General features: G+C 39.4%; 1 protein-coding gene across 2 annotated transcripts in view; it reads right to left on the bottom strand.

Annotated features, from left to right (window-relative positions):
* Positions 1-1508: 1508 nt before the first annotated feature.
* Positions 1509-27187, bottom strand: part of grtp1 (growth hormone regulated TBC protein 1) — a 37425-nt gene continuing 11746 nt past the window's right edge. The window contains exons 3-9 of one of the 2 annotated variants that reach the window (NM_001005632.1): positions 25856-26007; positions 24631-24792; positions 22289-22413; positions 20471-20567; positions 9848-10020; positions 4901-5086; positions 1755-2128 (exon numbers count right to left, since the gene is read on the bottom strand). In NM_001005632.1, the coding sequence (NP_001005632.1) occupies positions 2036-2128; positions 4901-5086; positions 9848-10020; positions 20471-20567; positions 22289-22413; positions 24631-24792; positions 25856-26007 (988 nt within the window). In that variant the 3' untranslated portion in view covers positions 1755-2035. Of the gene's footprint in view, positions 2129-4900; positions 5087-9847; positions 10021-20470; positions 20568-22288; positions 22414-24630; positions 24793-25855; positions 26008-27187 lie in introns of both variants that reach the window. The other variant, XM_012956715.3, reaches the window with a different exon arrangement.

The raw sequence follows: 27187 nt of genomic DNA, 5'->3' as shown, positions 1-27187 counted from the left end.
TGTAGTGTTTAGAGGTATAAACCAACCAGCTTTGGTTGGTTAAAATGCACTGTTTGATACATATGCATTTTTATTTATTTTTTTTATTTTTCTATACTGGTTTGTGCCATAATCACCTGGAAGTGGTTCCTAAAAGATCAGTTCACTTATTTTGGTGGTATAAATGTAATTTTTTTTTTAGTTCTATACAATAGTGTTCATCCCCCCTGTGTGTATTTTCTACTAACCCCTAAAGCAGTGATCCCCAACCAGTTGCTCACCAACCCCTTGGATGTTGCTCTCAGTGCCCCCAAACCAGGGAGTTATATTTGAATTCCTGACTCGGTGGCAAGTTTTGCCTTTATTACGAGAAAATCTTATGTACATTAAACTATAGTAAATTCTTTCCAAAGCATGTGATACTGCAGAACTAATTTCTCTGCTACTGATGTCCTATTCCCAGTTTTACCCATTCATTATGGACTATACAACCCCTAAATATTAGCTCAGTTTTAAAAAAGGGCTAAAGCACATATTGCAGTATCATGAATACGTTTGCTTAGGGCACGAGCGTTATATTGTGTGTTTGAGATCCAGGGTGGAGCATTTCTTTGTGCATATTTTAACTGATTCAATGACATTTTGCCTGGTTGTACTAATAAGCAATCAGGGTTGCATTTGTTTTTCATTGGATTATTTCTGTGCTTGACATGCACTCCAAAAAAAAACAAAACAGAGGGTTGTGTTTGGAACTTGCAAAAACACAGTTGCATTAAAAAAAAAAAAAAAAAAAAACTTTATAAACTGAATATTTGCATTTTTATGCTCTTGGCATGCACAAAAATGCCTGTGTAAGAGCCCTAAGTGGTGTAGTTCCCATATGTTTTGAACCATTCAAACTGGAGCTGAACGAAAAAAAAAACAAACCCATGTTCCATTAGCCTAAGGGGGCATTTTGGCTCAGTTGTTTTTCACATACTATTGGTAACAAAAAAGTTACCATGCTACATAAAGGCTATTTGAGGTAACCTTTAAATTAAAGGGGATGTATAGTCAATCATAATCCTTGTGTGCTTTATTAAGACCAAATGAAAAAAAAAATTGATTTAAACCATTAAACTTTCTTTGTATTTTACATCTTATGCTATTCCCCGAAATGAGCTCTGATCACAACTCCTGGAAACCTACAGGGCCAGTGGCTGTCCTGATGTGAAAAAAGCAGGGGGCTGCTCTGTACCAGACTTGAGAGAAAAAAAAAAAAAAAAGCAGGGACACCAGACTTGGAAAAAAAGCACAGGACTGTGTTTATTGTCATTGGTCAGTTTCCATCTGATTTTTCTTTTTTTTTTTAAGTGATTTTTTTTTTGTATGATTCTAAAAGTATGTCAGCTACCCCTTTGATGAATTTGACCAATAAAAAAAATCAATTTCAAACTGTTACCATCACCACTGCTCTTAAGTCCATAGCCCCTTGTAGAAATTCAGTTGCTGATGTTAAAAATGAATTTACATTTACTGTGGGGACAGACAAAAGTAACATCTTACTGGTTGCTATGGGTTACTTTGCACCAATGGGCACAGATCCTGGGGTGCTTTGCGCCTAGCTCCGGTTAGACATGACCCTGTAACAGTAATGTCCAATTGAAAATTGGGAATTGAAAATTTGTGTTTTAGTCCCATTAACTGAGCATGCAACCTTTACAGAACAGACATTCCATTGTTTTGTGATCTAAAAGCTGGGTGAATGGGAGAGACTGCATTTCCAACAGACACTCTAGAAATAAATATTTTATTCCACTTGACTTGCGGGGTTCTGTGTATTTTATACATGTACAAAAACTCACATATTCCATTTGGTCAGATTCAGACATTTGAAATAACAGTACAAAGTGTTTGAAGCACTTAAGGGCAGGTATCTTGGTCTAAATAACAGTCATTTGCCTTCTGTTCAGCACTTAGTGCCAGACTGGCTGTGCTGGAACTGCAACTGGCGTGCAAGGGGCTCAGTGCAATGGTTCCACGGCCGGAATGTGTCACAGCTTGTTCTGCAGTCAGTTCACTTCTCCTCACTGATCAACTTGAGTCTCTGCTTCTCTCTCAGCTTGTCAATGGTAGTTTTGGATAAGCTGCCAGGTTCCGCAAAGATTTTCTGCAGAGAGAGAAGAATACAACGTACTTACCGGTACACTTCTTTTTCTGTCCCTTTGGAGTTAGAGTGGGACATCAATGTAATAAAATGTGCAAAGTTTGTTACTGGTCTAGTCACCTAACAGCAACCAAGGCACCTGTCTAAAAGCAAACATCTTACTGGTTGCTATGGGTTACTACACCTGGGCCTACTTTGTGCATTTTGGTGCATATGAAGTTTAGTGCATTAATAACCATGTGTGTTCACTTTCTCTATAAAAAGCTCAAGTTTTACTGGCTGAGAATTCTAAGGAAAGGGGTGAAGGTACAGAGAAACCATGCTGGTTTGCAGTTTAAAGGAGAAGTAAAGGGGATTTGCATCAAAGATTCATAGAAAAGGGCAGGTTTAATAAATGTATAAGTGCTCTGTGCAACTGTCATGACGTCTCTTGGGCTAATACCATAAAACTTGATTATATGAGTTTTCCCTACTCCCTGCAAGCTGACAACCTGGCAAATGCACAGATGTGCAAACAAAATGTGGTAATATTAGTCTCGTATATCTCTGATGAGGTGGGGGATGTGGTAGAACTGTGACCATAAAAAGCCAGGATAAAGGTGAGCTGAGCAGAGCAGGTATTTTCACAATGTATTTTTACTGATATAAAAAACATTTCAATTTTTTGGCAGTCACTGGGGGTGAAAACTTTTAAGCATCAACCACTCCAATTTTTTTTTTTTGGCCCCAATGGGCCAAAACACTAATCTTCTGTTTAAGGCAAGGAAGTTGTTGCACTGCTCCTTTAAAGAGAGTGTAAACTGAAAAAAATGAATTGATGTCAACTTACTCTGGGGTCTTCTGAGCACTTCTGCAATTTCACTTCATTATTTTTACTGCTGCGATATTAGCTATTTTAGATTTTCAATACGTGGTTGTTGGCTCAGCTGAAGAGCCAGCAACCTGATAGTTAACCGAATCCAGGAAGTGCATTTAAAGTGAACTCTGGGCCCTTATAACAAGCCTGCCTATCAATAGGAAATCGTCTAAATCTGCTGATATCTCAGGAACCACTAAAAATAGAAAATGAATGTAAGTTACAAAATTGCTCAGTTATTTTAATTTAGATGTCTTTTAAGGTCCTTTAAAGGAAATTGCTTCCCCCACCAGAGGTGTGGGCTAATACAGCCTGCATTCAGGTTGGGGAAACAAAAAAAAAAAGAAAAGCTCCCCACAGCATGTTTGCTCCTATGTCACATGTATGCGCATAATGAGTGAGCAGGGAGCCTTGCCCATTATACACATTCACGCTTAGTAACATGGCTGCCCCCATCAGGAGCACCCTCCCAGTGCAGATAGCCTAGCGCCGGCAGGGGCTGTTCTATTTTTAAAAAAAGATATTGTTTCCCACAACTGAAGTTCAGGCTTTATTAGCCCACACCTTTGGTGGGGAAAGCAATTTCATTGTGATAGGTGCCCTTTACACTAAAGCAGTGCTTCCCTGATAGAGCCACTGCTTGTCTGGAGCCACAGTTGTTATAATCTCACCAACAACTGCCTCATCAAGTTCTAGTCAGAAAATGCCTTATGGGTGCATTTAGTGCACATTAATATTTATCTCATAAAGGCTGGAGGTTGCTTTGATTTAGCTCTGAAAGTGCCATTAGGCATACCCCCCAACTGTCCCACTTTTCGCAGGACAGTCCCGATTTTTATGGCACATCCCGCTGTCCCGGATAGTTCCATGAATGTCCCACGTTGCAGGACATTCATTGAACTATCCAGCACAGCGGGATGCACTGGCTGGAGCCGGACGTTCCGACTTCTCTCCGGCTTCTCTCCTTATGCGGCTCCTTATACAGCGCGACAGGCCCTTTTATAAGGTTGAGCCCCTGGGTACGTGTGACGTCATTATGCACGGGCACAACCTTATAAAAGGGCCTGTCGCCGCCGCATAAGGAGAGAAGACGAAGGCGGAGCCCTGTGTATAGGGGGCTACTGTGTATGGGGGGCTACTGTGTGTGGGGGGTACAGTGTATGGGAGCTACTGTGTATGGGAGCTACTGTGTATGGGGGGGCAAAACTGGTACATAGTTATAACTCACTTATAACTAACTGCCTTCTCTCTATATTTGTATTTTAATGTAGGAGTTGCTATATGGTTTTCCTTAGGCCGTTCAGTATGAGGGTATAGCACATTTGTGTCTGATCCCGCCATTTCATCTATATAAAGGGAGTATTTTTTTAAAAATGGGGTGTGGTAATTGGGGCGTGGCCACAAAAGTGGACGTGGTCAAAAGAATTTGCCACGCTGCGCGCGCCAAATGTTTTTGTCCCTCTTTTCATTTTTCAAATGTTGGGAGGTATGCATTTAGTATTTAAAGGAACAGTGAGGGGCCACATAGGACATAACTGTTCAGTTAGTTTGTGAGCAGACAGTTCAGATTCAAAAACAAACTATCTGTCCCATATGGCCTCCCTCAAGTCACTGATTGGTTATTTAGACAGCTGAAAGCAGGAAGTAGAGTTCTGGCCATTATGTCAGACTGCTCACTCTAACTGCTAACTAACTATATTGAAAACATTTTTATTTTGCACAGTCTATCTATTTTACCCTGTTTCATTTTTACACTGAACTGTTCTTTTAAAATTTTATTGCTGAATTTGTTGATACTTAGAAGGCAATAGCAGGCATATACAGTCCATTTACTGAACAATAATTAACAGGATGGAGCAAGAACACTGACAGATGGACAGAAAGAAGCAGAAGCAGCATATAAAGCACACACATCTTACCTGCATAAAATAGTGACAATCTGTAACAAACTCCCCCTTTGTGATCTCTTTAAATTTATCGCAGATATCTGGAAAGTTTCTTGCTTCCATTATGGAAGCTTGAGATTGTTTGATTAGTGTTAAGGCCACACGGAAGATAACTTTTGATCCTTCGAAGAACAAACAGTCCCATATTCTCAAAACCGTCTGCAGAAATAAAAGATCTTTTCAGGTAACAAACAGAAAGAGGAGATTCCACATGCCTGGCTTGCATCTCTTCCCTCTGGTACAAACAGCACAGCAGGAAGTATAATATACACATACACTATTCTTAACATTGACAAAAGGTATCTCAAAGTTTTATGGATTTACTGTAACAATGGCAAATTTTAAAAAATGTTGTTATTGTGCTGTGAAAATGACATCTGTGCACCAGAAAATGCTCAAATTAACCTATCTACATTTTTCCCCCACATTTTTGTTACGGTTAGAGCAGAAAAATAGCCACGCTCATTTTTAAACAACATTGTTGTTTTAACATTTTAACATTGTTTTTTTAAATTGTCATTAGAAGTGGAAAAATGATGGAAAATTGGTCTGTGAATATATCGGCACAAATACAACATTTTTCCTTACCAACATTTTTATGAATTTCCCCCCAAAGAATACAAGATGCGCAGATGTAGTGGGAGGAGTTTACTATCCTTTCTGGCCCTGTGATGGGAAACTAGAATGAAATCTATGCATGAAGGCAACCGACCAGCTCAAGTCTGTATTTTGCATTTCTAGCTCTATAACAGCTGGGGTATTAGTGTTAGGGGAGAAACTAAAGACTTATAAATTTAGTTGTCTTTAAAAAGAGCCAGCTTGGGCTGCACCAGTCCCCAGTTCATTGGCAGTTGATAAAAAGGCACCCTGTGAAATGAGTGGAACCTTTAACAGCCCAAAAAAACGACTGTATGGTCTTCACTTCCACAGCTCACCTGGCAGTGTGTGTAATACAGGCATTCTTATCTTAGCTGGATGATGTGTATTGTGCATATCTGTATAGTCTGTCCCATAGACTACGTATCTGTCTGTAGCCCAGGGAATTGAACTCCTGGCACTTAGCACTTGGGGATAGTAACATAGTAAGTTGGGTTGAAAAAAGACAAACGCTTCGGATCACCCACACAAAACCTACACTCCCTTTAAAAAGTTCTGACATTGCTTCTGGAGACAGGATTGTTCTGACTCAGCACATAGCACTTGAAACCGATTATTTAAGCTTAAAAGGGAACTCCACCTAAATACAACTAAAACTTTTTGAAAAGTAAACATAATTTCAAGCAACTTTGCAGTATACATCAATTAAAAAATATGCAGCTATTTCATGATTTTTAATGTAAAGTATTCCTCAGCATGGAACAAGTATTAAATCACAGTACACTGCACGGTCATTTATAAGGATCTCAATATAACTTCACTGAAAAATGAACCTGTAAATCATTTTCTCAACAACAAATATGTAATGATCTATTGGGAAATGTCCATCTGTCATATTATGCATTGGTACATTAGCTGCTACACCAATTAGTGATATGGTTTGGTACCCAACTATGGTAAGATAAGGGAAAGCAAAGTTTAAAGGTGGCCATACACGGCAAGATCTGCTCGCTTGGTGAGGTTGCCAAGCGAGCGGATCTTCTCCTGATATTCCCAACTACAGGTGGGCAATATCAGGCTAATACGGTTGTTTGGCCCTGGAGCCAAACAATTAAATTTGCACGGTGCTGTCGGTTCAGGGACTGCCTCAATGAGCCCATGTGGTCCCCAAACGGACGGAAAAAATCAAACCTGCCCATTCAAGAGCAGACCCGTCGTTCATGCCCATACATGGGGTAAGAAGCTGCTGAATCCGGTCTAAAGGACCAATATCAGCAGCTAGAATCAGCCCCTGTATGGCAACCTTAAAGGAGAACTATACTCCCAAGCACAAAAAGCACCCATAACTTTCACTGCCTAGACCCCCCTCACTTCTTCCTTATCGCATTGTTTTTAAGTTAATGACTGTCCTTATCGCTAACTGCTAGCTAATAATGCAGAGGAGCGCAGCCCCCTACCTGCCCGACATCTTCTTACTGACTGAAGACACTTCTGGTCTCACCGCTGACACCTAACCTGCTTGGGCATGCACAGTTGAAGCGGATTTCCTGCTACCTCAAACTGCGCACGCGCAAGCAGGTTCGTATCAGCGGAGAGACCCAAAGTGTCTTCAGATGGAAGATGTCGGCGAGGTACGCGCCTGTGCTTCTCTGCATTTTTAGTTAGCGGTTAGCGATAGGGACAGACATTAAACTTAAAAACAATGCTAAAAGGGAGAGGTGAGGTCTAGGCAGTGATAGTTATGGGTGCTTTTTGTGCCTGGGGGTATAGTTCTCCTTTAAGACAGAAATAAAGCCATAACTATATTTATCTGCATCAAATATAAAAAATGTAGTTAAGGCACTGGTTAACCCTTTGACATTGCATTCTAATAAACCACAATACTGTTAACTGAACTCTATCTTTCAGGTTAAATTAAAAAAAAAGTTTTGCTACCCAAGACTGGATTTAAAGGGGAAATGTAAATGCAAAACAACTCCTGGAATAAATAAATATTACTATAACACCTCTACATTGCAGCGACAGAAAAAGTAAGCAGGGAAAACACACATTATAGATTGCATTCTAGTTAGCACATTGGCTAACAAGTCCAGGAAAAAATATGGAGTTGTGGAATATCGGAAACAACAATATGTACAGCACAGCAACATACATACATTTAGGTCCCATAGCACTGTATAAGTTTGAGCACTAGGTGGCATTAAAACACAGGCATAGAAAAGTGGATAAAATGGCTGATCTATAGTAATAGTATAGTCAAATCAACTGGACTTACTGTATTTTTCTTTCCCCTTGAAGACGACTGGCTTTCTCAATTCAGAATGACTGGTACAAAAATCTTTCTAAAATAAATAACCCTGGAATCTTGCTCCAATCAGCAAAATCTGTTTATCATAACTAGCTTGGGGTCAGGGATCTTATGAAGGTAGGATAAAAATAAATGTCCCTCTCAAACTTGGTTTTTCTGTTTTCACATATATGGTTTCTTTAACACCTCTTTTTTACCAGTCATCCTCCCTGTCCAGAATGTGAACTTGGCTTCAAACGTGTGTCCTGACCCAAGGAGCTGGCCATTCTGTGCTGAGCCATTCACTGGTTTAACTGTTGTTACTGCACTGCAAACACAATGTTATTATTCTTTTGCTTTGGGATTGGGGCTTTTTGGTGAACCAGTTGCTGCCTTAGTGTGTTTCTGGGTTTCAAGCAGACAGGGATGCAGTGTTTATTAAAAATCCTCTGAAGATTTTCGGACACCCCAGCTACAAATGGGAGGGTCAAATTCTTTTGTCTCAGTAGTTTTACTGTTTATTGTTTCTCTTTCTACCGGTTTCAACAATGGCTCAATCTGGATACCCGCATGTTTTAAAGGCCCCTTTGAGATGTTCCACCTCTTTCACCTTAGCCTCTGTGCTTGTGGGGATCCTCTGTATAGGGTTCCGATAACCCCCAGTTTGTGATGTAGTGAATGGGGGTATTTAAACAGCAGGTACTGGTTCATGTTGGTTGGTTTCCTGTAGACCTCTGTTTTCATCTTTCTACTATCTCTGACTCTTACCAAGCAGTCCCCTTCCATGTGAATCGTACAAAGTCCATATACACGGGTGTTTATGGGGTGGAGGGGTGTCTATGACTGGTGGTTGTGTCCTTTTTCAGAGCTTCATATGGGTTGTTGTTGTTGCTCAGATGTGTGGTTACCTTTGCATCACCTAGTACATCTTGCTTTATCAGCAGGCAGGATGATGATATTCAAGTCAATTTCCATAATATCTATCACTGGGATGGTATTGGGGACAATCGCAAAGTTCAAACCATTGGTTTCTTTACCCATTTTATTTTGTTTTCCTGTGTCATAGCTCAATCATACTAATACAATTAACACTTTACCTCCATGAGGTCTCTGACCCCATGCTGATTATGCTGATTGAATCAAGAATCCAGAGTATTTAACTCCAAAAGGACCTTTGTATAAGTCATTTGCAATCAAGAAAATCAGTCAGATGACTAGCAAAAGGTCTTTAAGAAAAAAAATAATTACACTTAATTTGACTTATTACCATGGCCTGGATGAATGAAAACCTTTACAGACAAAAAAGGACTTTGAAAGATCGCCCAAGACCCAATCAAATGTGTTAAAATGTGTTAAAAGTAGTGCAATGGCCACTGAACAAAGGGTCTAACAAACCACCCTGGTGCAATAGTTAAAGAAATGTACCTGGAAAAATAGGAAAAAAAATGCTTGAAAATTTGCTGTTTCCCAACATTTTAAGTCTAATTCTAATATAAAGAGACATTAACTGTTATTTTATGTATCACTCACATATCACAGGCAGTTGTAACATAACTGCTCTGCATATGTAAATATTGTTTTTTAAAGTAGCATAGCAATGAGTTTTTTAGGTTCAGGGTCAGTGATCCACATTTGGAAGCTGACAGGAGGCAGAAAAGAAAAGCAAATGACTCAAAAAGTATAAAATAATAATGTAGACCAATAGAGGACAATACATTCCAGGGCCAAAACTTGGGGTAGGCAGAAGAGACATGTGCCTAGGGCGCAACAATGGGGGGAGACACTAGGCACGTAATTCTGCCTTTGCCTGCTCCTAGTCTGGGGCCCCATTCCCCACTGCCTCATCCCCACAAGCCAGCCTGGCATCACTCCAATATGCACTCCGCTTCCCCCACCTCCCTGCAGCATCATTATGCCTGTTTTTTTTGCACGTGTGGTGACACTGCAGGGGGGTGGTAAGGGTGGAGTGTGCACTGTAGCGGCACCAACTTGGCCCAGCTCTGGAACATTCTATAACATACTAAAAAGGTACCTACCTCTACAGGAAGGATGTCAATGAACAAGCAAATAAACCAGCGGGAAACCAATAAGGTCCACATCACCCCATGAGTTTCTATCAATTGTGCCACTGATGGTATCTTCTTTTTCACTAGATCCCCCAGAACCTCCTGGTCAGTTTTCAGTCCAGTCATTGCGGGGCTGTAGTAATCTGTAAGAAAGATGGAAAGGAATGGGGCCCAGACTAAAAGTAGGCAAAGGAAGAAGTATGTCCCTTCGGTCCCAAAGAGAAGTTCTGGGTAAGGATAAATAAAAATCAGTGGCTGAAGGGGTAGGCAAGAAAGGCAATGCTGACTGCACCCCCTATGTTTAGCGCCCTAGGCAGCTGCCTCTTCTGCCTACCCCTAGTCATGAAAATGACTCTTAGCTGCACATGACTCTGGGACTTTGCTACAAGGGGTAATAGTCACCTTAAACACAGGTTAGACTAACATCAGACACCCCAAAACATACCAATACCCAGAACATTCAATCGCTGCCACTATCTATCGATAACAGGTGACAGAAACCTAATGTGAATAATTCCTTACTCTCTATAACAGGTAGTAACTCAGTAATACTCCAATGCATCAAACTCTCTTTCCCACTGTAGTTAGGGTTAGCTTTCACTAATTCATCAAATACTCTAGCAGCCAAAGGGTTAACAGTCAACTAGTTAATTTGCATATAAATAGGTAACCTTTCAACCCACACAGAGGCACACACATTTAATATAGCCAATGAGCTATTTTAGAGCAAAAGGACAAAACTTATTAAATTTTATATTTAACATTACAAGACTAACAGTGCATTTACAGATACAAAGATACATACAATTGCAAACAGTAAATAACATAAAAGGGGAATAAAACACAGAAAAACCCTAGGTTCATTACCAAATTAGGAATTTCCTTTGTGTCCTTCTGAGGCAAGAGCTGAAAACCTGGGCACATGCCTACAACAGAACTGGGTCCTCAGGTATGAGCTATCATGGTTAGGTGTCACCCTTTTTTATGGTCTGCTGGGACATTCTCCCCTCAGCCTCATAACCTTATGCATGAGGTGGGAGCGCCCCTGTCATTAACAACCCCTTGTGGGTCGTTGTTGGTTTCAGGCCAGTTTTCTGTAATATAATATTGGTACTTGCCAGTACCCAATATCATATTTAAAATAGTGGCATGTGGTGATCCATGTGATGTAGGCCATCAGAATGATACCAAACATTTGAGGTGTCTCATGTTCCAAATCCTCTAGAAATTATCCCTCCTAATTGGCAGGTCTGGCCCTGTTTGGTACCAATAGGAAACATGTGATCTCCTCATAACCAATATGTGACTTATGAGGGTGTGAACCATATAGCAGAGAGGATATGGATCATTTCCTATAATCCATATTTTCTCATAGCTGTTCCTCCTTGCAGCTCTAAGTCCACAGCTAGTTCCATATCAAGATCCAGATCAAAGGAACCAATTGTCCCAGCTTCTTTTGCCAAAATGGTCTGGCTTCGAATAGTCCTATACACCAGTAAGTATGACACCTTTCCACAGCCTCCTGCTGGAATATCTAATTAAGGGCCTCTTTGTGTGCCTAAGACCAAATGTTTCCAGTGTTAACCCTTATAATGTCATTACAATACTTCTCTGGTATCACACGGCCTTGTGCAGTTTGGTAGAAATAATACAAATGTGAGTTATACACTAAATGGAAGTGAGTTGGGGGGATGTGTAACTGTAGGAAAGTACCGGCTTGCATAAAAAAGGGCATTAACTTAAAGGATTAAATTATGCCTCTTTATAGGTCTCTGGTAAGGCCTCACCTGGAGTATGCAGTGCAGTTTTGGGCTCCAGACCATGAGAAGGATAATGAGCTGCAGAGATGTGCAACTAAACTGGTATGAGGGATGGAAGTTTTAAACGAATGTACAATTATATTATAGGGCATTATAGACAAACAGCGGGGGGTGCACCAGAGACCACCTCTTTAGATTCGAGAAACAGAACTTTTAATTGAAGCAGCATAGTGGGGTTTTTCATGGTGAGGGCAGTGGAGGTTGGGGAATGCCCTTCCTAGTGTTGGCATATTCTGTTAGTGCCTTTAAAGAGGGACTTGGATGATTTCATGAACCAGCATAATATCAAAAGCTGCAGTGATCTTAAGATCTACAGTTAGGGGCACATTTACTAATCCACGAATGTCCGAAAAGCGTCCGAATGCGTTTGATCGTAATGATCGGTATTTTGCGATTTTTTTCGTAGCCGTTGCGCCAAGTACGAAAGTTTCGGATTCATTCATGCTTCGGTATCGTGACTTTCCTTGGGCCAGGTTGGAGCTGCAGAGTGCCATTGAGCCCTATGGGAGGCTTTCCTTGGGCCAGGTTGGAGCTGCAGAGTGCCATTGAGCCCTATGGGATGCTTTCCTTGGGCCAGGTTGGAGCTGCAGAGTGCCATTGAGTCCTATGGGAGGCTTCCAAAATCATGCAAAGTCTGAAAGTTTTGCCCGCCGTTTACGAGCGCTCAATAAGAAAAAGTCGCGACAATATACGAGCAAATCATAAGGGCTACGAAAAAGTCACAACAATTCGCGCAAGTCGTAACGGCTATGAAAAAGTCGCAACAATTTATGAAAAAGTCGTAACGGCGACGAAAAAAATCGCAAATTTTTCCCATTCAGATTCGTGGATTAGTAAATGTGCCCCTTAGTGTATAGACTGGTGGCTATATAGTATAGTATGTGTTATATGTGTATTAGGGTTCATTTGGAAGGGTTAGATATATTATATTGTGTAAACATTTTAAGTTATATGTCTGACTGCAGTTTTAAAGTGCCAATAGCATGGCACATACAATAGTATGATGTACAACACTGGTCGGCAGTTCGAAAGCCTCTGATAGCTAAATGTGGAACACCCCTGATTTATATACTATTTCTAACCCACCTTAGATGTGGGTCATAGCTTGTCTTCACCTGTGGCCCCATATACAGAATTCAAATTACTGCACCCCAATGCTAGGCTGTCTCCTCCCCTTATAACATGTATTATCTGCCAGATGTAGCCTGTATGCTGCAGAGTATAGGAACAGCTTTCTGCCCCTAACAACTTGGCCTGGCCTTTGTGGCCTAAAGAACACCCCTCTTTCCTGTATTCTGTATAAGTGATGCATCTTTTATAAAATATCATGTAAGCTATGAATCCAGGCGCACCTTGTCCTAAACTTTGAAAAAGTTCCAAAAACTGTGAACATTTACTAATAAACTACAACCAGCAAGAAACAAGGTTCAGAAAAAAAATCAAGTATTTTCAGAATAATGATAAATACCCACAGATAAAGCAAAGTAAATTACTTTGGAGACAAGCTTGGAGGCAGGCAGGGTGCAACCTTGCAGAACAATCTTATGATCTAACAGGAACACAGAGTAACTGGAAGAAAACCAAACCTCAAGCACTAGATAACTAATGTGTATCCACTGTGTCCAGAAAACAAATTTATTATTAACTATCCAACTAAAAGTTGGAGACGCTGGAACACATGTATGCCTGAACCCACAGGGGACTTTGCCTTCACTAATTCAGCTATATCATGTGATGCATCCAAACTCTAGGAAATTAGTGAGAGGAGCTTATTCAAAAAGGATTTAAAGCCCCGGGTCCTCCTTACTGTGATTGCCAACACGGAACATGTGCAGTTAAAGCAAGGTCTGGGCTAGCTGTAACTGTGCATATGGAGAAATCAAAATGAAGAAGACCCAAAGATCTTGAAAATGCTGATTATCCATTTATGGTTTTTACACAGTGAATGCCACCAGAATTTACTTGGTGTCTGAATTTTTCCCTTTGACAAATGCATGAATGTAATTAAATTTGCCAAGAACGAAGTATCTGTGCTAAGAGAATCCTTGTACGCAGCTGATAGGGTTAACCCTAAAATAACATACTGGGAATTAATGTCAAGTAATAAAATTGAGATTAATTAGATGTGAGGAGGCTCCTGGTCACCATGTACCAACAGGGTTAATATAAACCTATATTCAATTTATACATAGAAAAATAAAAGTCCTAAAAAGATCTGCATGATCCTTGGTGCACAAACCTAACCAGTAAATAGTTGTAAATATTCAGCCTAGTTAAGGAATGTGATGCACAGACACCCAGTCACACAACACTGCCTTCCTTCTCTGGCTAGGAGCTTATCACTGTGATAAAGGAGTTAGCCACATGTGACCTTGGGACTTAGCAACTAGTAGCTTAAGAACACGCTGCCAAAAATAAGACCATCACTTTACATTAATACATGTAATCTCCTTATTGTAATATCCAGATCAGTGGTATCCAGAAATAAAATGTTAATCTCTAAATTCCTAATTTCCTGGCATTTACTGCTTTACACATGGATCAAGCGCAGAACATTCGCCTTTTCATTTCATTTGTCCTTATTGTGTTTCTTACAACTTTCTAGGAGCAGAAAAACACCATAGTTTCAGAGACGTATCATAAAGGTACATGGGTATTAACTGTAGTACAAGTGAAATCTACCTTATTAGTGCCCAGTTTCTTATGCTAAGAACATCCCTTGCACTGCATGTATAGCTTTGTACATAGGCTATATCTTTGCCTCACTACAGCAATTTTTATTATACAGACATAAAATGATTTCAGCATATTGCCCTTTTTTTGTTGAATTGTCCAAACAAGTGGGGTCAGAACACCTGAAAATGTCATCTTTTGTTGCCCTATGAGAATTGCCCTAAGGCAGTCTTGGGTATCTGGGCTATAAAATAATGAAATAGACAAAATGCCTGAAACTGCCTGGTTCTATTTCTGCTACAAATAAATAAATAAAAAGACCAGAGGTTTAAAAGGACATAAATATGGCCTATTTATCAAATGGTGTAAAGACATGGCGATTAAATACACTATACATCACAGTCTGATCAATGATGAATAAAAAGAAAATAGACTAAGACAAATAAAGCAATCAAATCACTCTCTCATAGGTTGCACCTCCAAACAATATTACTATTGATATACAGCAAATTGACTACTTATGATTACTAATTGAGGCAAGAAATATATCTATAAGTATCTGCTATATACATAACATGAACATTTGTTATATATAGTATTAACTACAGTATGTCTCTTTACTGCAGTAACACACTGTATGCTATAATACAGTATTTAAATATGTTGCCAGTTAATAACAGATATTACTATACTATTTTTTCACTCCCCCTTTTCTTTCTGTACTCCCTATCTAATCTTCTTGATACAATAAATAAACATTTGTAATATAAACTGTTCTAAATAAACACTGTACTGTGTACTGCATTTTTTTTGCATATATTATGTTGTGAAAATAATGATATTAAATTACAATGGTAAATATGGTCAGTGTAAAAGTAAATACAGGTATGAGACCTGTTATCCAGATGCTCAGGGCCTGGACTTTTCTAGATAAGAGATCTTTCTGCAATATGGATCAGCCTACTAGTAAGCCTACTAAAAAATAATTTCAACATTAATTAAACCCAATAGTACTGTTTTGTCTCTGATGAGGATGAATTATATTTATTAGTTAGAATTAAGTACAAGGTATTGATCTCCTTTTTATTAAAATTGAGTCTAGGGAACATGGCCTTCCCATAATTCAGAGCTTTCTGGATAACTGATCCCATACCTGTATATTTATAAACTTGTCATTTATTTTACACTGTTAAATAGTTTTTCCAGGAATAACTAATTTCACACAAGATATATATGGCAGTAAATAACAATGTAGCTCCTCACTTTGTGAAAATCAAACACACTTTGGCTTCATAAACCATGGGAAATTATTTGGGCTAATTTGTTGCAGAGGAAGCTAAAGCCAGTGTAATATTTACATCTATTTGTGTTGTTTGTGACCCAGCTCTGAGTTGAGTTGTCATTTATATGTAGCTCTTTTCAAGCTATGGACTTGGGGGGACAAGAAATTGTGAAGTTAAAAGTTTACTGTTTTTTTCTGATAAAACCATGATATGTAATTCATAGGTGATGGTTTATTTTCTGCTGTAGTAAATGAAAAGGATTCTGGTGAAGGGTGGTACTGCAAGTGACAAGGTAATCACTAATAGCCCTGTGGAAAAGCCTATGAATGATGTACGTACTTCCAACAAATTGCTTTACAACAGCACCAATCAATACTTTCTATGTAGTGTGCCAATTAGTGGATATGCTATAGGTTTGTGGTCCAGATTATATCAAGGCTGGTGGGGGGAGGGGCATTTGAAAATACTTTGGAGGGCTACATTCAGACCTGGACTGGGATTTAAAATACACAGCAGTCCAAACAGCCCTGTACCAGCCAATAAATAGTGACTGTCTAAAACATTATTCAGCAGCCCCTCTGGTATTTGCCAGAACCCACAGACTGCCAGTCTGGGCCTGGCTACATCCAGTTCATGGGGCTTCAGTTTGAAAGCCCTGTTCTATTATAATTTCAGTTTTATCAGTACTGTGTAAGTGACAATAGTCACTTTAAAGGGGGTTGCATACATCTAGGTAATTTTCAAAACATCATAGGGCTTATTTACTTTTTCCCAGGGCACAAGTGCTGTGTTGTTCACCTTGCACCAGATTAAAAATACGACACAAGAAGCAGACCACAGTGCCAGGAGGCACAGGCGAGGCCCCTCATTGCATTCTGCATCTTCTGCCACTTCCTAACTTGCACCACTGCATGAGGTGCTAGCTAGAGGATGGGCTAGAGGTGGGATGCCTATGCAACCCCAACCCAATACAGTACTGACTAAAAGCAGAGTTGTATTTGTGTGGGTACCCACAGGTCTCTGCACTTTGTACAATGCCTTCTGAATAGTTTTTAAACAAAGGACTAATTACCGATATGGGAGCAGTTATGGGTAATATGCAACAAAACAAATCTACCTGGCACCCTGCCCAATTAAAGAGTGCACGCTATCCCTCTTATAGAGATGAGCCAATTGCCTAAATGGAAGCTTCAGAATGGAAAATATGAATGTCTCTTTTGAGCAGCAAACTGGTCATTCCTGCAGAGTGTGGTTTAGTATTGATCTCAGTTGCTGTAGCACTTCCTCACTCACTTCACACATTGTGCAGAGGGACTGACTGCAATATGAAAGGGACTTACAGTGTAGCTCAGGTTCAGGTAACAGTAAGGACATTCGAAGCCCATCAGCAACACGTGTAAAGAAATTAGACACTTATTAGTTTTACTGCAATCGTATATGTCTGTATTGTGTTCCATGTGTGCCAACACATTTACACCGTACTCTGAGGATATTATACTTCATTCCCATCTTTGGTCCCTAGCACATTGACACATACTATGGTCAATTTAATCAAAAGCCAATTAACTTGCCTGTATGTTTTTGGAGTGTGGTTGGAAACCAAAGTACCCCAAAACTTATGTACACAGATTCCTTGCAGGTACAGGCCAAGATGCAATCAAACTCAGGACCCCAGAGCTGCAAGGCATAAGTACTACTCATGGAGACCCCATGCTGCCCATAAGTATACTGTATAAATGAGATTAAAGGAGAAGAAAAGGCTAAGTCACTTGGGGGTGCCAAAATATTAGACTTAAACCGCTTACCTTGTACCCCGGGCTGGTGCCCCTGTTAGGAGAAAATGCACCAGCCCAGGGTATCTGTAGCAAGCAAATTCCCTGGGCCGGCACATGCACATTAGAGTGAAAAGCCAACTTTCTTGTTAAAGTTCGGCTTTTCACTCTAATGCGCATGCGCAGTGCGCCAACGCGGAAGAAGGAAGCGCTCGCAGCTACCCCGGGCTGGTGCTGTTTTCTCTTAACAGGGGCACCAGCTCGGGGTACAAGGTAAGCGATTAAAGTCACTTGGGGGTGCCTAACATTTTCTACTGAAGAAACTACTCAGATGGTGACATTTTTTAAGAAATGTTACTCAGCAAGGCCAGCGGCTTTAGACTTGTCACTTTAAATACATTATACTGTATATCATGGATTTGGATGAATGAAAAGCTTCCCATGCAAGTGACTATATAGATGTTTAACTGCGGGTCAAAATGCATTGGTAACAGTACAAACAATTTTATAAATATTATTGTGTGTTTTATTTTTGTATGTTTGTTGATCTTTTTGCTAGGTGTTAGTGATAATTTTACATTTCTCCTTAAGATTTTTGTGTTTTATTGTGGGATGGGACTGAGGCATATTGAGCCAACCAGAGAGTCTGATGCAAAGTTTCCACACAAATCGCCCTGACAATTATGCTTGAACTTTGCTAATAATCCGTGCTTTTTTACCCTTAGATAGGCTTTTTATTTTACTCTCTAGAGTTTAAGACCTAGCTGCCATTAGCCATAGCCACAATTGAGTGCCCTTTCCAAGTATCTTAGACAATGCAGAGGTGAAAGCGCAACCACTTCTTTTACTAATTGCTGGCAGTCTGCAGATGCTAATTGTTTAACTGTGTTATACTATCTACCCACAAAGTTTAAGACCCATCTCTCTCTCTCTCTCTCTCTCAAAGTTCACTACCAGGTTTTTTAGCCAATCCCATTGCAGCTTAGGCTTAAACTCGCAGGTAGATAGTACTGTGATCTGCTGGCAACTATTGCTATGGTGTACAGCAACTCAACTGAGTAAAGGTGGCCATGCAGGGGAAGATTTCAGCTGCTGATTGGAATCTTTAAGACCAATTCGGCAGTTTATCTGGGACTCCCCAACCGATATCTCACTGAAAAAAATCGGGCATTTGTTGATCGGGCAGGTTTGATTTTTCCGTTCGATTGGCTGCATTGGCTCATTGATGTGGTCCTCGATCCAATAGCACTATACCCGCCACTGCAATTAGATTGTTTGGCACTAGGGCCAAACGATCAAATTACCCCAATATTGCACACCATATGTGGGCATATCAGCAGAGGATCCACTCATTTGATGACTTCACCAAACAAGCAGATCTTTGGCCATCTTTAAAGTAAGTTCTCTGTGAGGGGAACCCTTGCACACATAATAGCAATGGCTTCTGCAGAAAACTTTGTAGCTTCAGAAAACAAAGTGCCGTGTATGCCTTCCCCCTGGTGATTCACTTTATTGCCAGTGGGAAGGCATTTTGGGGAGATTAGTTGTCTGCGGTAGCTAAACTAAAACTCCCATGGTCCATTGCCCTAAGTGAACAGCTTGCCAGGGACTTTTTGTGCACTATGTGAAATGAGTGAATCTCTGATCTCCTAAAGTATAATGACATTTTTACATTATTTATGAATTGAATTTGGCATACAAGGAAGATGCACACAAGCTTTATGCACATGATTAAAAAGGCAGCTAGAAGTACAGGATCCCAGAATCTGGATAAAATATCCTATGCCTAAACAATGAATGAAGTTTTAATGATTGTATTTAATTTTTTCATTTTTTTTTACCCGCTCTGCTCTTAACCACCTACTGTGTGACAGCAATATCTACACAAGTAGGACCACTCTCAATGATAAATAAACAGAATTAAGAAGCATATCCTATTGATACACCATTTCATTCCCCACATTCCCCTGGTAATAGGGAAAGCAGGTCTAACAGGCTTAGGAACAGAACACTCTTTCATTCTAGTCAAGGAGGAGGTTGTTTCTCACAGTAGCATCTGGTAAGAAGGGCAGCAGATATGCTAACTGACTGAATATATACAGAACAAAATGCAAATGCATTTTATACTCACTGTTTAAAGAAAATGTTGGTAATATAACATTTAGGAATTTCCTTGGAAATGAAAGGGATTCATTCACAGTCTTACCCACTCTCTTCTTACTCAGCTGTGCCTCACTTAAACATTCCTTGCTCCATCCCTCTAATTCAGTGATTAGTTATATCTGAATTCTTGATTTGGTGGCAAGTTTTGGTTGAATAAAAACAAGATTTACTACCAAATAAAGCCCCCTGTAGGCTGACAGTGTGCATAGAGGCTGCCTAATAGCCAATCTTAGCTTAGCTTAGCTTATTTGGCACCTCCATGAACTTGACTGTGGCTCATGAGTAAGAAAGGTTGGGGACCCCTGTCTAATCCAGCATTACCATATTTCCATACCCCACCCACTGCATATTCCAACTTTGTATTTTTCCCTTTCTTAACCTATTCTAATTATTCCCTTTTCCTTCACCTTATTACTGGTGCCCCATTCCCCCCCCCCCCCTGACATACGGAGCACAGGGGACAGGACGAGCTGAAGTTTTCTGTGCGTCCCATCCCCAGTGCTCCGAATGTGACCAAAATTACATGCGGCTGGGCGGCATGCCGCCCCTAAATTTGAGCAGCCCTAGGCCCGGGCCTTTGTGGCCACATTTATCCTGCCATGTGATCAGGGGTAATTTTACATGATATTGACACTGCATTTATACTACCAGTGTTCTGAGGGTATTATAAGTGGAATTGCCAACTTTATCTGACCATGTGTTCTAAGATGTATCAATTTACCAATGTTTTATCCTGCCCTGTATACAGGGGTATTACCCATGTAATTGGTCCTGGGATACAATGAAGAAACCTGCAGAAAACATTTTAATTAGCTTTTCCAAATGCCCCCCTTCTGCCTACACGTGAATCCATATCAAACAGCCTGTTGCTTTGTCACATACCTGGCAAAATTTGTCCAATGAGAGCATCCATCAACCAAAATGCTTTCTCCTCGTCTTTTGTCACCAGAATCAGATATCCAGCTATAAAATTCATGCCCTGCATACAAACAGAGAAATGGAGCTCACTTCATTACACAGCTGCAAAATGACCAGTTTGAAAACTTTATTACCAAAAGTCCCATTAGGTCTGAAAAACATTATTCTACCTTGATTTATGACAATGCTATATAGATGGAATAGAAGTACTCCAAGTTATAGGAACAATTCCTGACAGTTCTAAAATGAAAGAGAAAGTACACCAAGGTGTTTACAGCTCTTGTTTCAAACTCTTAAAATATTCAAGTAGAAATATGAGCCTTCCAAAGCGGTTTAATCGAAGAAGGATTTCCTTTTTCCTGTTCTGATATGAAGGTTTCCTGGAAATACCGCCAATAACCATGTAGTGATATTGCTGTGCTCACGAGAGGAAATTGTTTTAGCTCTGTTTTTCTGAGTGGACTCCAGGTAAGCTGCAATGCGGCAGAGATAAACTAATGCAAAACAAGTTTATACTGAATCGCCACGATGGACATGGTAACTTCACCCTTCCCTCCTAGAGCCCTGCAGAGAGTAGGCAACTGCCTAAAGAAGCTTTGTGCATAGGTAGTTAACACACAGCCCATCAGCAGTGATAGGTAATGATTCTTTCTAGGGGAAGAGGGTTATGTATATTATTTTTTTCAACAGTTTTTTTTGTTTGTTTTTAATTAACACCCCCCCCCAAGCCTAGTAAGTGAGATTGTTGCCTCTTTAAAAATGTTACAATTTGATTAGTTAATATATTAATCAGCAGCTGCTGGTGCGTCAACCCCTACTGAGCATGCTCCCACCCTAGGCCTCAATATTGTTTGTCACAGCAACGGTTACAATTGACACATTAAAATAACCAGTGTATGAATCAAAAGGTAATAGTTTAGAAGGCTGTTGACCTGGCTTACAGATTTTATGATATGGAAGATGAAACAAACTCACTTTTAAAACCTAAAGTTTAGTAAAACAAAAAATAGATAATATAGAAATCTTATGATTTTTTTAAATAATAAACTAGATATAATCATTTTTTTCCATTAGCTGAACTCCACCCTTAAACTAAGCTGACAATCATTATTCAGTAACACACAGATGTACTTGTAGCTGCCCATGAAATGTTCTTCAGGTTTCAATGCTTTGTTCATGTTTCCCTCAACTAAGCCCAGCGGGGTCACTTTTCATGGTTTTTATTCTGTTGTGAATTCCATCTCTCACTGCCTGCCAGCTTTACAGCTGCAGCCATAGCGACCAATTGTTAGGGATCTCTCAGAAAAGGGGGCACAAAAGCATGAGGACATGGCAGAATATTCATGAAGCATTCCATCACCAGGCATTCAGCTGCATTCCATCACCATACGGGCACTGCACAATGCTCATATAGTGTTGCCTTTACTGACATCACCAGGTACTGCTCAGTTAACCTCAGTGTAGCCAGAACACTAATATGATATATTATATTACAATACCACTATTGAGATTATAAGGCTATTGGCACTGATCTAGCCCAGAAAAAATGTTACATTAACTTCTAGAAGCAACCGAGAGCAGGAGAGCTCCGGATATTATTCCTGGTCTATACAATGTGATCTAGTAACCTATGGATTTTTTTTTTCTTTACACACAGAGATCTTTGTGAATATTGATATAATTAAAGACTTTTAACATTCCTGTTAAAACAGTGCATAAAGATGCTCTTCTCATGTCCAAGGAATGAAAATTCGAGATCTGCCTCAGAGTAATGGAACTTACCTGACAATAGCCCACAGTTTTATTATGCTGCCCATAAGCCACCAACACATTGTACAAGTCTTTTTGCAAAGAAGGGTTCGCATTTTTCTGAAACAGGACATTGTCAGGAAATGTTCGATTGAGATCTGCAAAAATGAAAACCCTATTAAGATGAATATTTTTATGGGTTTGCCAAAAATATAATGGTCCTAAATTTCAATATAAAAATGCCATATTACTCCATATTGATAAAATGCTTTAAAGCAGAAGGAAAGTCATTTTGGCATTTAACTGCCAATAGATTCACCACATTATTACCACCTAGAACAATATATTTATTCTGCAGAAAGCATTGCCATACCTGAGTAAAGTGCCCTAGCTTTCTCCATTTGGTTAAGATAGCATCTGCATCTGTTTGCAGTCTAGCCATTATAGCTCAGGTCACACATTCCTAAGGGGGGGGGGAATTCTTAGCATTCTTATGGGAGGGGCAAGCAGGAGAGAGGAGAGAACTGTGGAAACTCTGGCCACAGGAATTAATGATTTTTCTGAGAGAGGAAGTCAGACACCCGAACAACATCTTTACAAAAAAAGGAGATGATACATCCTGTGTTTCTTTTGATAGAGGACTCAAATCAGACTCAAAAACAGAAATCAAATTTCTGTTAGTGCTTATGGCTGTATTTACATACAGTAGATCTTTCTGATAAAGCTTACTTAGTTTTTACCTATCCTTCTCCTTTAAGTATATGTGTTTTCAGTAACAGAATCCAGTGGTTCTTTGTGATTTGGTACTGTTACCAAAGCAATTTTTTGACTTTTTATGTTTTAAAACTCCTCAGTTATAAGGATATTAAAAAAACAAATATGTAAGGAGGGGACTACATGAAACCACAGAGGCCCTGTCTGATGTAACCTACTACAGTGAGGAATAAGCACAGAGTATTTGTCGCAACGAGTACGAAAGTTTTGGATTCATTCAAGTATTTGTCGCAACGAGTACGAAAGTTTCGGATTCATTCAAGCTTCGGTATCGTGACTTTCTTTGGGCCAGGTTGGAGCTGCAGAGTGCCATTTAGTCCTCTGGCAGACTTCCAAAATCAAGTTTTTCGTGTCATTTACGATCGTTCGGATAAGATGATTTCGGAACTTTCGGATTGTACTACGATATTTTCATATGACCACGATGTGATCCAAAATTTTCGGATCTAATACCATTTGTTCCCACTTGTACTCGAAATTCGGACTTTGATAAATCATCCCTCTAGTGTTCTCATATTTTACAACAGGACGTACATTTTTTATTATAACACACAAGTCTTAGTGAGACATGACAGAAATTCCATCACCAAGTGCCAATTATAACCTCAGGAAGCACCATTTATAAGGATATAATTTACAGTACATTCATGGCTCGTGTATTATTTACAGTTACAGATGAGTGGATACAGTGGTTCTCAAAAAAGATGAAGAAAACCTAGTTGAATTAAATTATATTTGGTAATGAAAAAAATTATCCAACAACATATCTGTGTGTGGCAGAAGTGAATTCTTATTTTAAAATTTTATTAAAAAACCAGGCATCCAGCAAAGTCTTGGAGGAGGTGTCCAAAGACCACAGAAAAGGAGTTGTTGATGCCCATAAAGCTAGAAAAGGCTACAAGACTAGCTCTAAAGAGTTTGGACTCCACCAATCAACAGTCAGACAAACTGTGTACCCAGAAGTGGTCGACTATCAAAGATAACTCCAACTGCAAGGCATCTAATAGTCCAAAAGGTTACAAATGGAACAATGAATTCTGAACTATACCAGAGAATTTAAAAAGGAAAATGTCAAGACATCTGTCCATGAGCTGAATCTTAAGAGACAGTGGGTCATGCAGCAAGACAAGGATCCTAAACACATAAGTCGTTCTACCTAAGAATGGTTAAGGATAGATTAAAGTGAATGTTCTGGGATAGCCAAGTATGTAGGAATGAGCTAAAACTCCTCCGAATCAACATGTAGACTGATCAACAGTTACCACAAACGTTTAGTTGCAATTATTGCTGCACGAGGGTCACACCATATACTGAGAGCACGATTTACTTTCTTTTCCCACATGCACACATGTTATCAGATCATTTTTTATTTTAATAGATACTGGCCAAATATAATAATTTGTTTAGTTCGTTTCACTAGGTTTTCTTCATCTATTTTTAGGACTGGTTTGAAACTCAGATGACGTTTTAGGTCACATTCATATACATAAACTTTCAAGCACCACTGTATACCATTGGCACAGTAGATCAATGTGCTAAAAGATCTAACTAGCCTAAGGGGTAACAGTAAACCTTAAAGAATAATATGCAAGCATCCTTACCTGTAATAACAAGATCCAGCAACTTTGGATTTTTTTCTCCCTCTGTAAACATACGTCGAAAATAGCCTGTATTCATGTCCATTTGGGCCTGAGCGCCACTCACGACCATCCACACGTGAGAGCGATGCTCATTAGGGATGCCTTTCCTTATGTACCTCTTCACTGAAAGAAAATAAAGCTTTTGCAAATGGCACTCAAAGCTGGAATGAGAGTGGCTCTTCAAAGCAGTACTGCACTGGAAAGGTACTTTACCTCCTCCATTTACTAATTATAGGCCCTCTCTGGTAATAAACAATGTTACCCCTAATTTCTTGCAGGAAGTAAACACAAAAACCTGTTATCGTGCACACTGTAAAAAATTAAATAATGAAAACCTATTGCAAAGTTGCTTAGAATTGTTCTATAACATACTAATAAGTAACTTAAAGGTGAGCCACCCCCTTAAAAGAACACAGCACTATAGTGACTGATGTCAGAGTGACTACAATTACAGTGTTTCAGGTTTTTTTGCTAGGTGCCTTGAAAAAGGAGTGTGTACCTTGATTGTTTGCAACCAGTTTGTGGTTAGTTATATGCAGGAAAGTTGGATGTTATGTTTGTCAAGCACACAGATATCCAAATCTCCTCTACAGCTGGGATCCCCAACCTTGTTTTTTACCTGTGGGCCACATTCCAATGTAAAAAGAGATGGGGAGCAATACAAGCATGACAAATGTTCCTGGGGTGCCAAATAAGATCTAGGATTGGCTATTTGGCAGCCTCTGTGTGGACTGCCAGCCTATATGAGGCTCTATTTTGCAGTACACCTGTTTTTATGCAACCAAAACTTGCCTCTAAGCCAAAATTCAAAAATTAGTTCCGGTTTTAAGGCCACTGGATCAAAATTCAAGGGGCTGGTGAGCAACATGTTGCTGTTGAACCACTCTTTGGGGATCACTGCTGTACAGCTTGCCCCTTCATTTGTCTTTTAACATGAAAACAAATATATAGGTGAAAAATGTGAAATCAATGTTTAGGGAGTTTTTCTCTCGTGCTTTTTAAAGCTTTATAGCTTTTGTAACTGTCTCTTCGGACACTACTTATACCAGTTATTGACAACCCAGAAAGTAAGAAAAAGTGATCCAAATGTCTGGTTAGGCCTGGGCACAAGCGATGTGTGGGTTGGTACAATGATATATACACCCATTTAATGTACAGTGCTGTGGAATATGAATAGATATAGTACCTTTCATATTTTTCTCTACCGCTGCTGACTGCTGAAGAAGTTTAGACCATTTTATTGCTCTCCTCGTAAGGACCACATGATATCTGGCAATGAACTCTTCATAAAATGCATAGTCAAATTCTGCTGGTCTTACAAATCCATACCCATCAATTCTAAGAGAACAAACATTGACATAAATGCATTAGCTAAGGCAACAATGTATATTCAGCCATTGCCCTTTATTGTTACACACAATACAACAGTCTACATGCTGCAAATACATACATTTTTGTAGGGGTTTAAAAGTAAGTTTGCCTAGAGAGAGCTACAAAAGCATTGTGTACTGATACTGTAGTAGATCATAGTGTAAGTACAATTGTACAGACACCGGGACTAGAGGTTAAAGGAACAGTTCAATGTAAAAATGAAACTGGTTAAAATGGATAGACTGCGCACAAAAAAAAAAAATACATATATATATATATATATATAATTCTAATATAGTTAGTTAGGCAAAAATGTGATCTATAAAGGCTGGAGTGAGCAGATATCTAACATAATAGCCAGAACACTAGTTCCTGCTTTCATCTCTCTAACTCTCTAGTCAGTGACTTTAGTGGGGGCCCACATGGGAGATTACTGTCTGTGAGCATGCAAGTCTGACCTGTGTTCTCACAAACTAACTGAACAGTTATGTCCTATATGGCCACCCCCTGAAGCCACTGATTCTAGTTGGTTACTGACTGCTAACAGCTTAGATAGCTGTAAAGGAGAAAGTAGTGTGGAACAGTAATAAGGGAGCAACTTTTGTTTCATTTATTCATTCGTTTTTTAAGGCAGTCTTGAATATGGCATGCACAAAGGTTAACCTCTCAGCTAGAAAGTGGTTACTGAATATTTCCAAAGGATAAAGGAACTGCAACAACAAAGTTTTCCGCAACTGTAGACATGAAGCTACCGAGAAGTACAAGATTGCTACTGAACCAGAACACTAACGTCATCAAGAGCTTTCCCACTGCTTTAGTTTCACATTACATAACAAATGACCAGTATTTATAATAATAAAATAAAAACAATTCATATCTTTTTACAGTATAACAATAGGAAAAGTGAATTTCCTGTATTTCCTGTATTTATATATATATTTCCTTTTATATATGTACACTTGTACTTTTAATCTTGTAAAGATACCCACCACATATGGTTTTATTGGTGCATGACTGGCCATTGACTTTACAAATATAGCTCACTTTAAAGGAACAGTAACACCAAAATATAAAAGTACTTTAAAGTAATAAAAATATAATGCACTGTTGCCCTGCACTGGTAAAACTGGTGTGTTTGCTACAGTAA

Source organism: Xenopus tropicalis, chromosome 2, assembly GCF_000004195.4.
Source record: "Xenopus tropicalis strain Nigerian chromosome 2, UCB_Xtro_10.0, whole genome shotgun sequence".
NCBI classification, from domain to species: domain Eukaryota; kingdom Metazoa; phylum Chordata; class Amphibia; order Anura; family Pipidae; genus Xenopus; species Xenopus tropicalis.
This window is presented reverse-complemented; position numbering and strand designations above follow the sequence as displayed.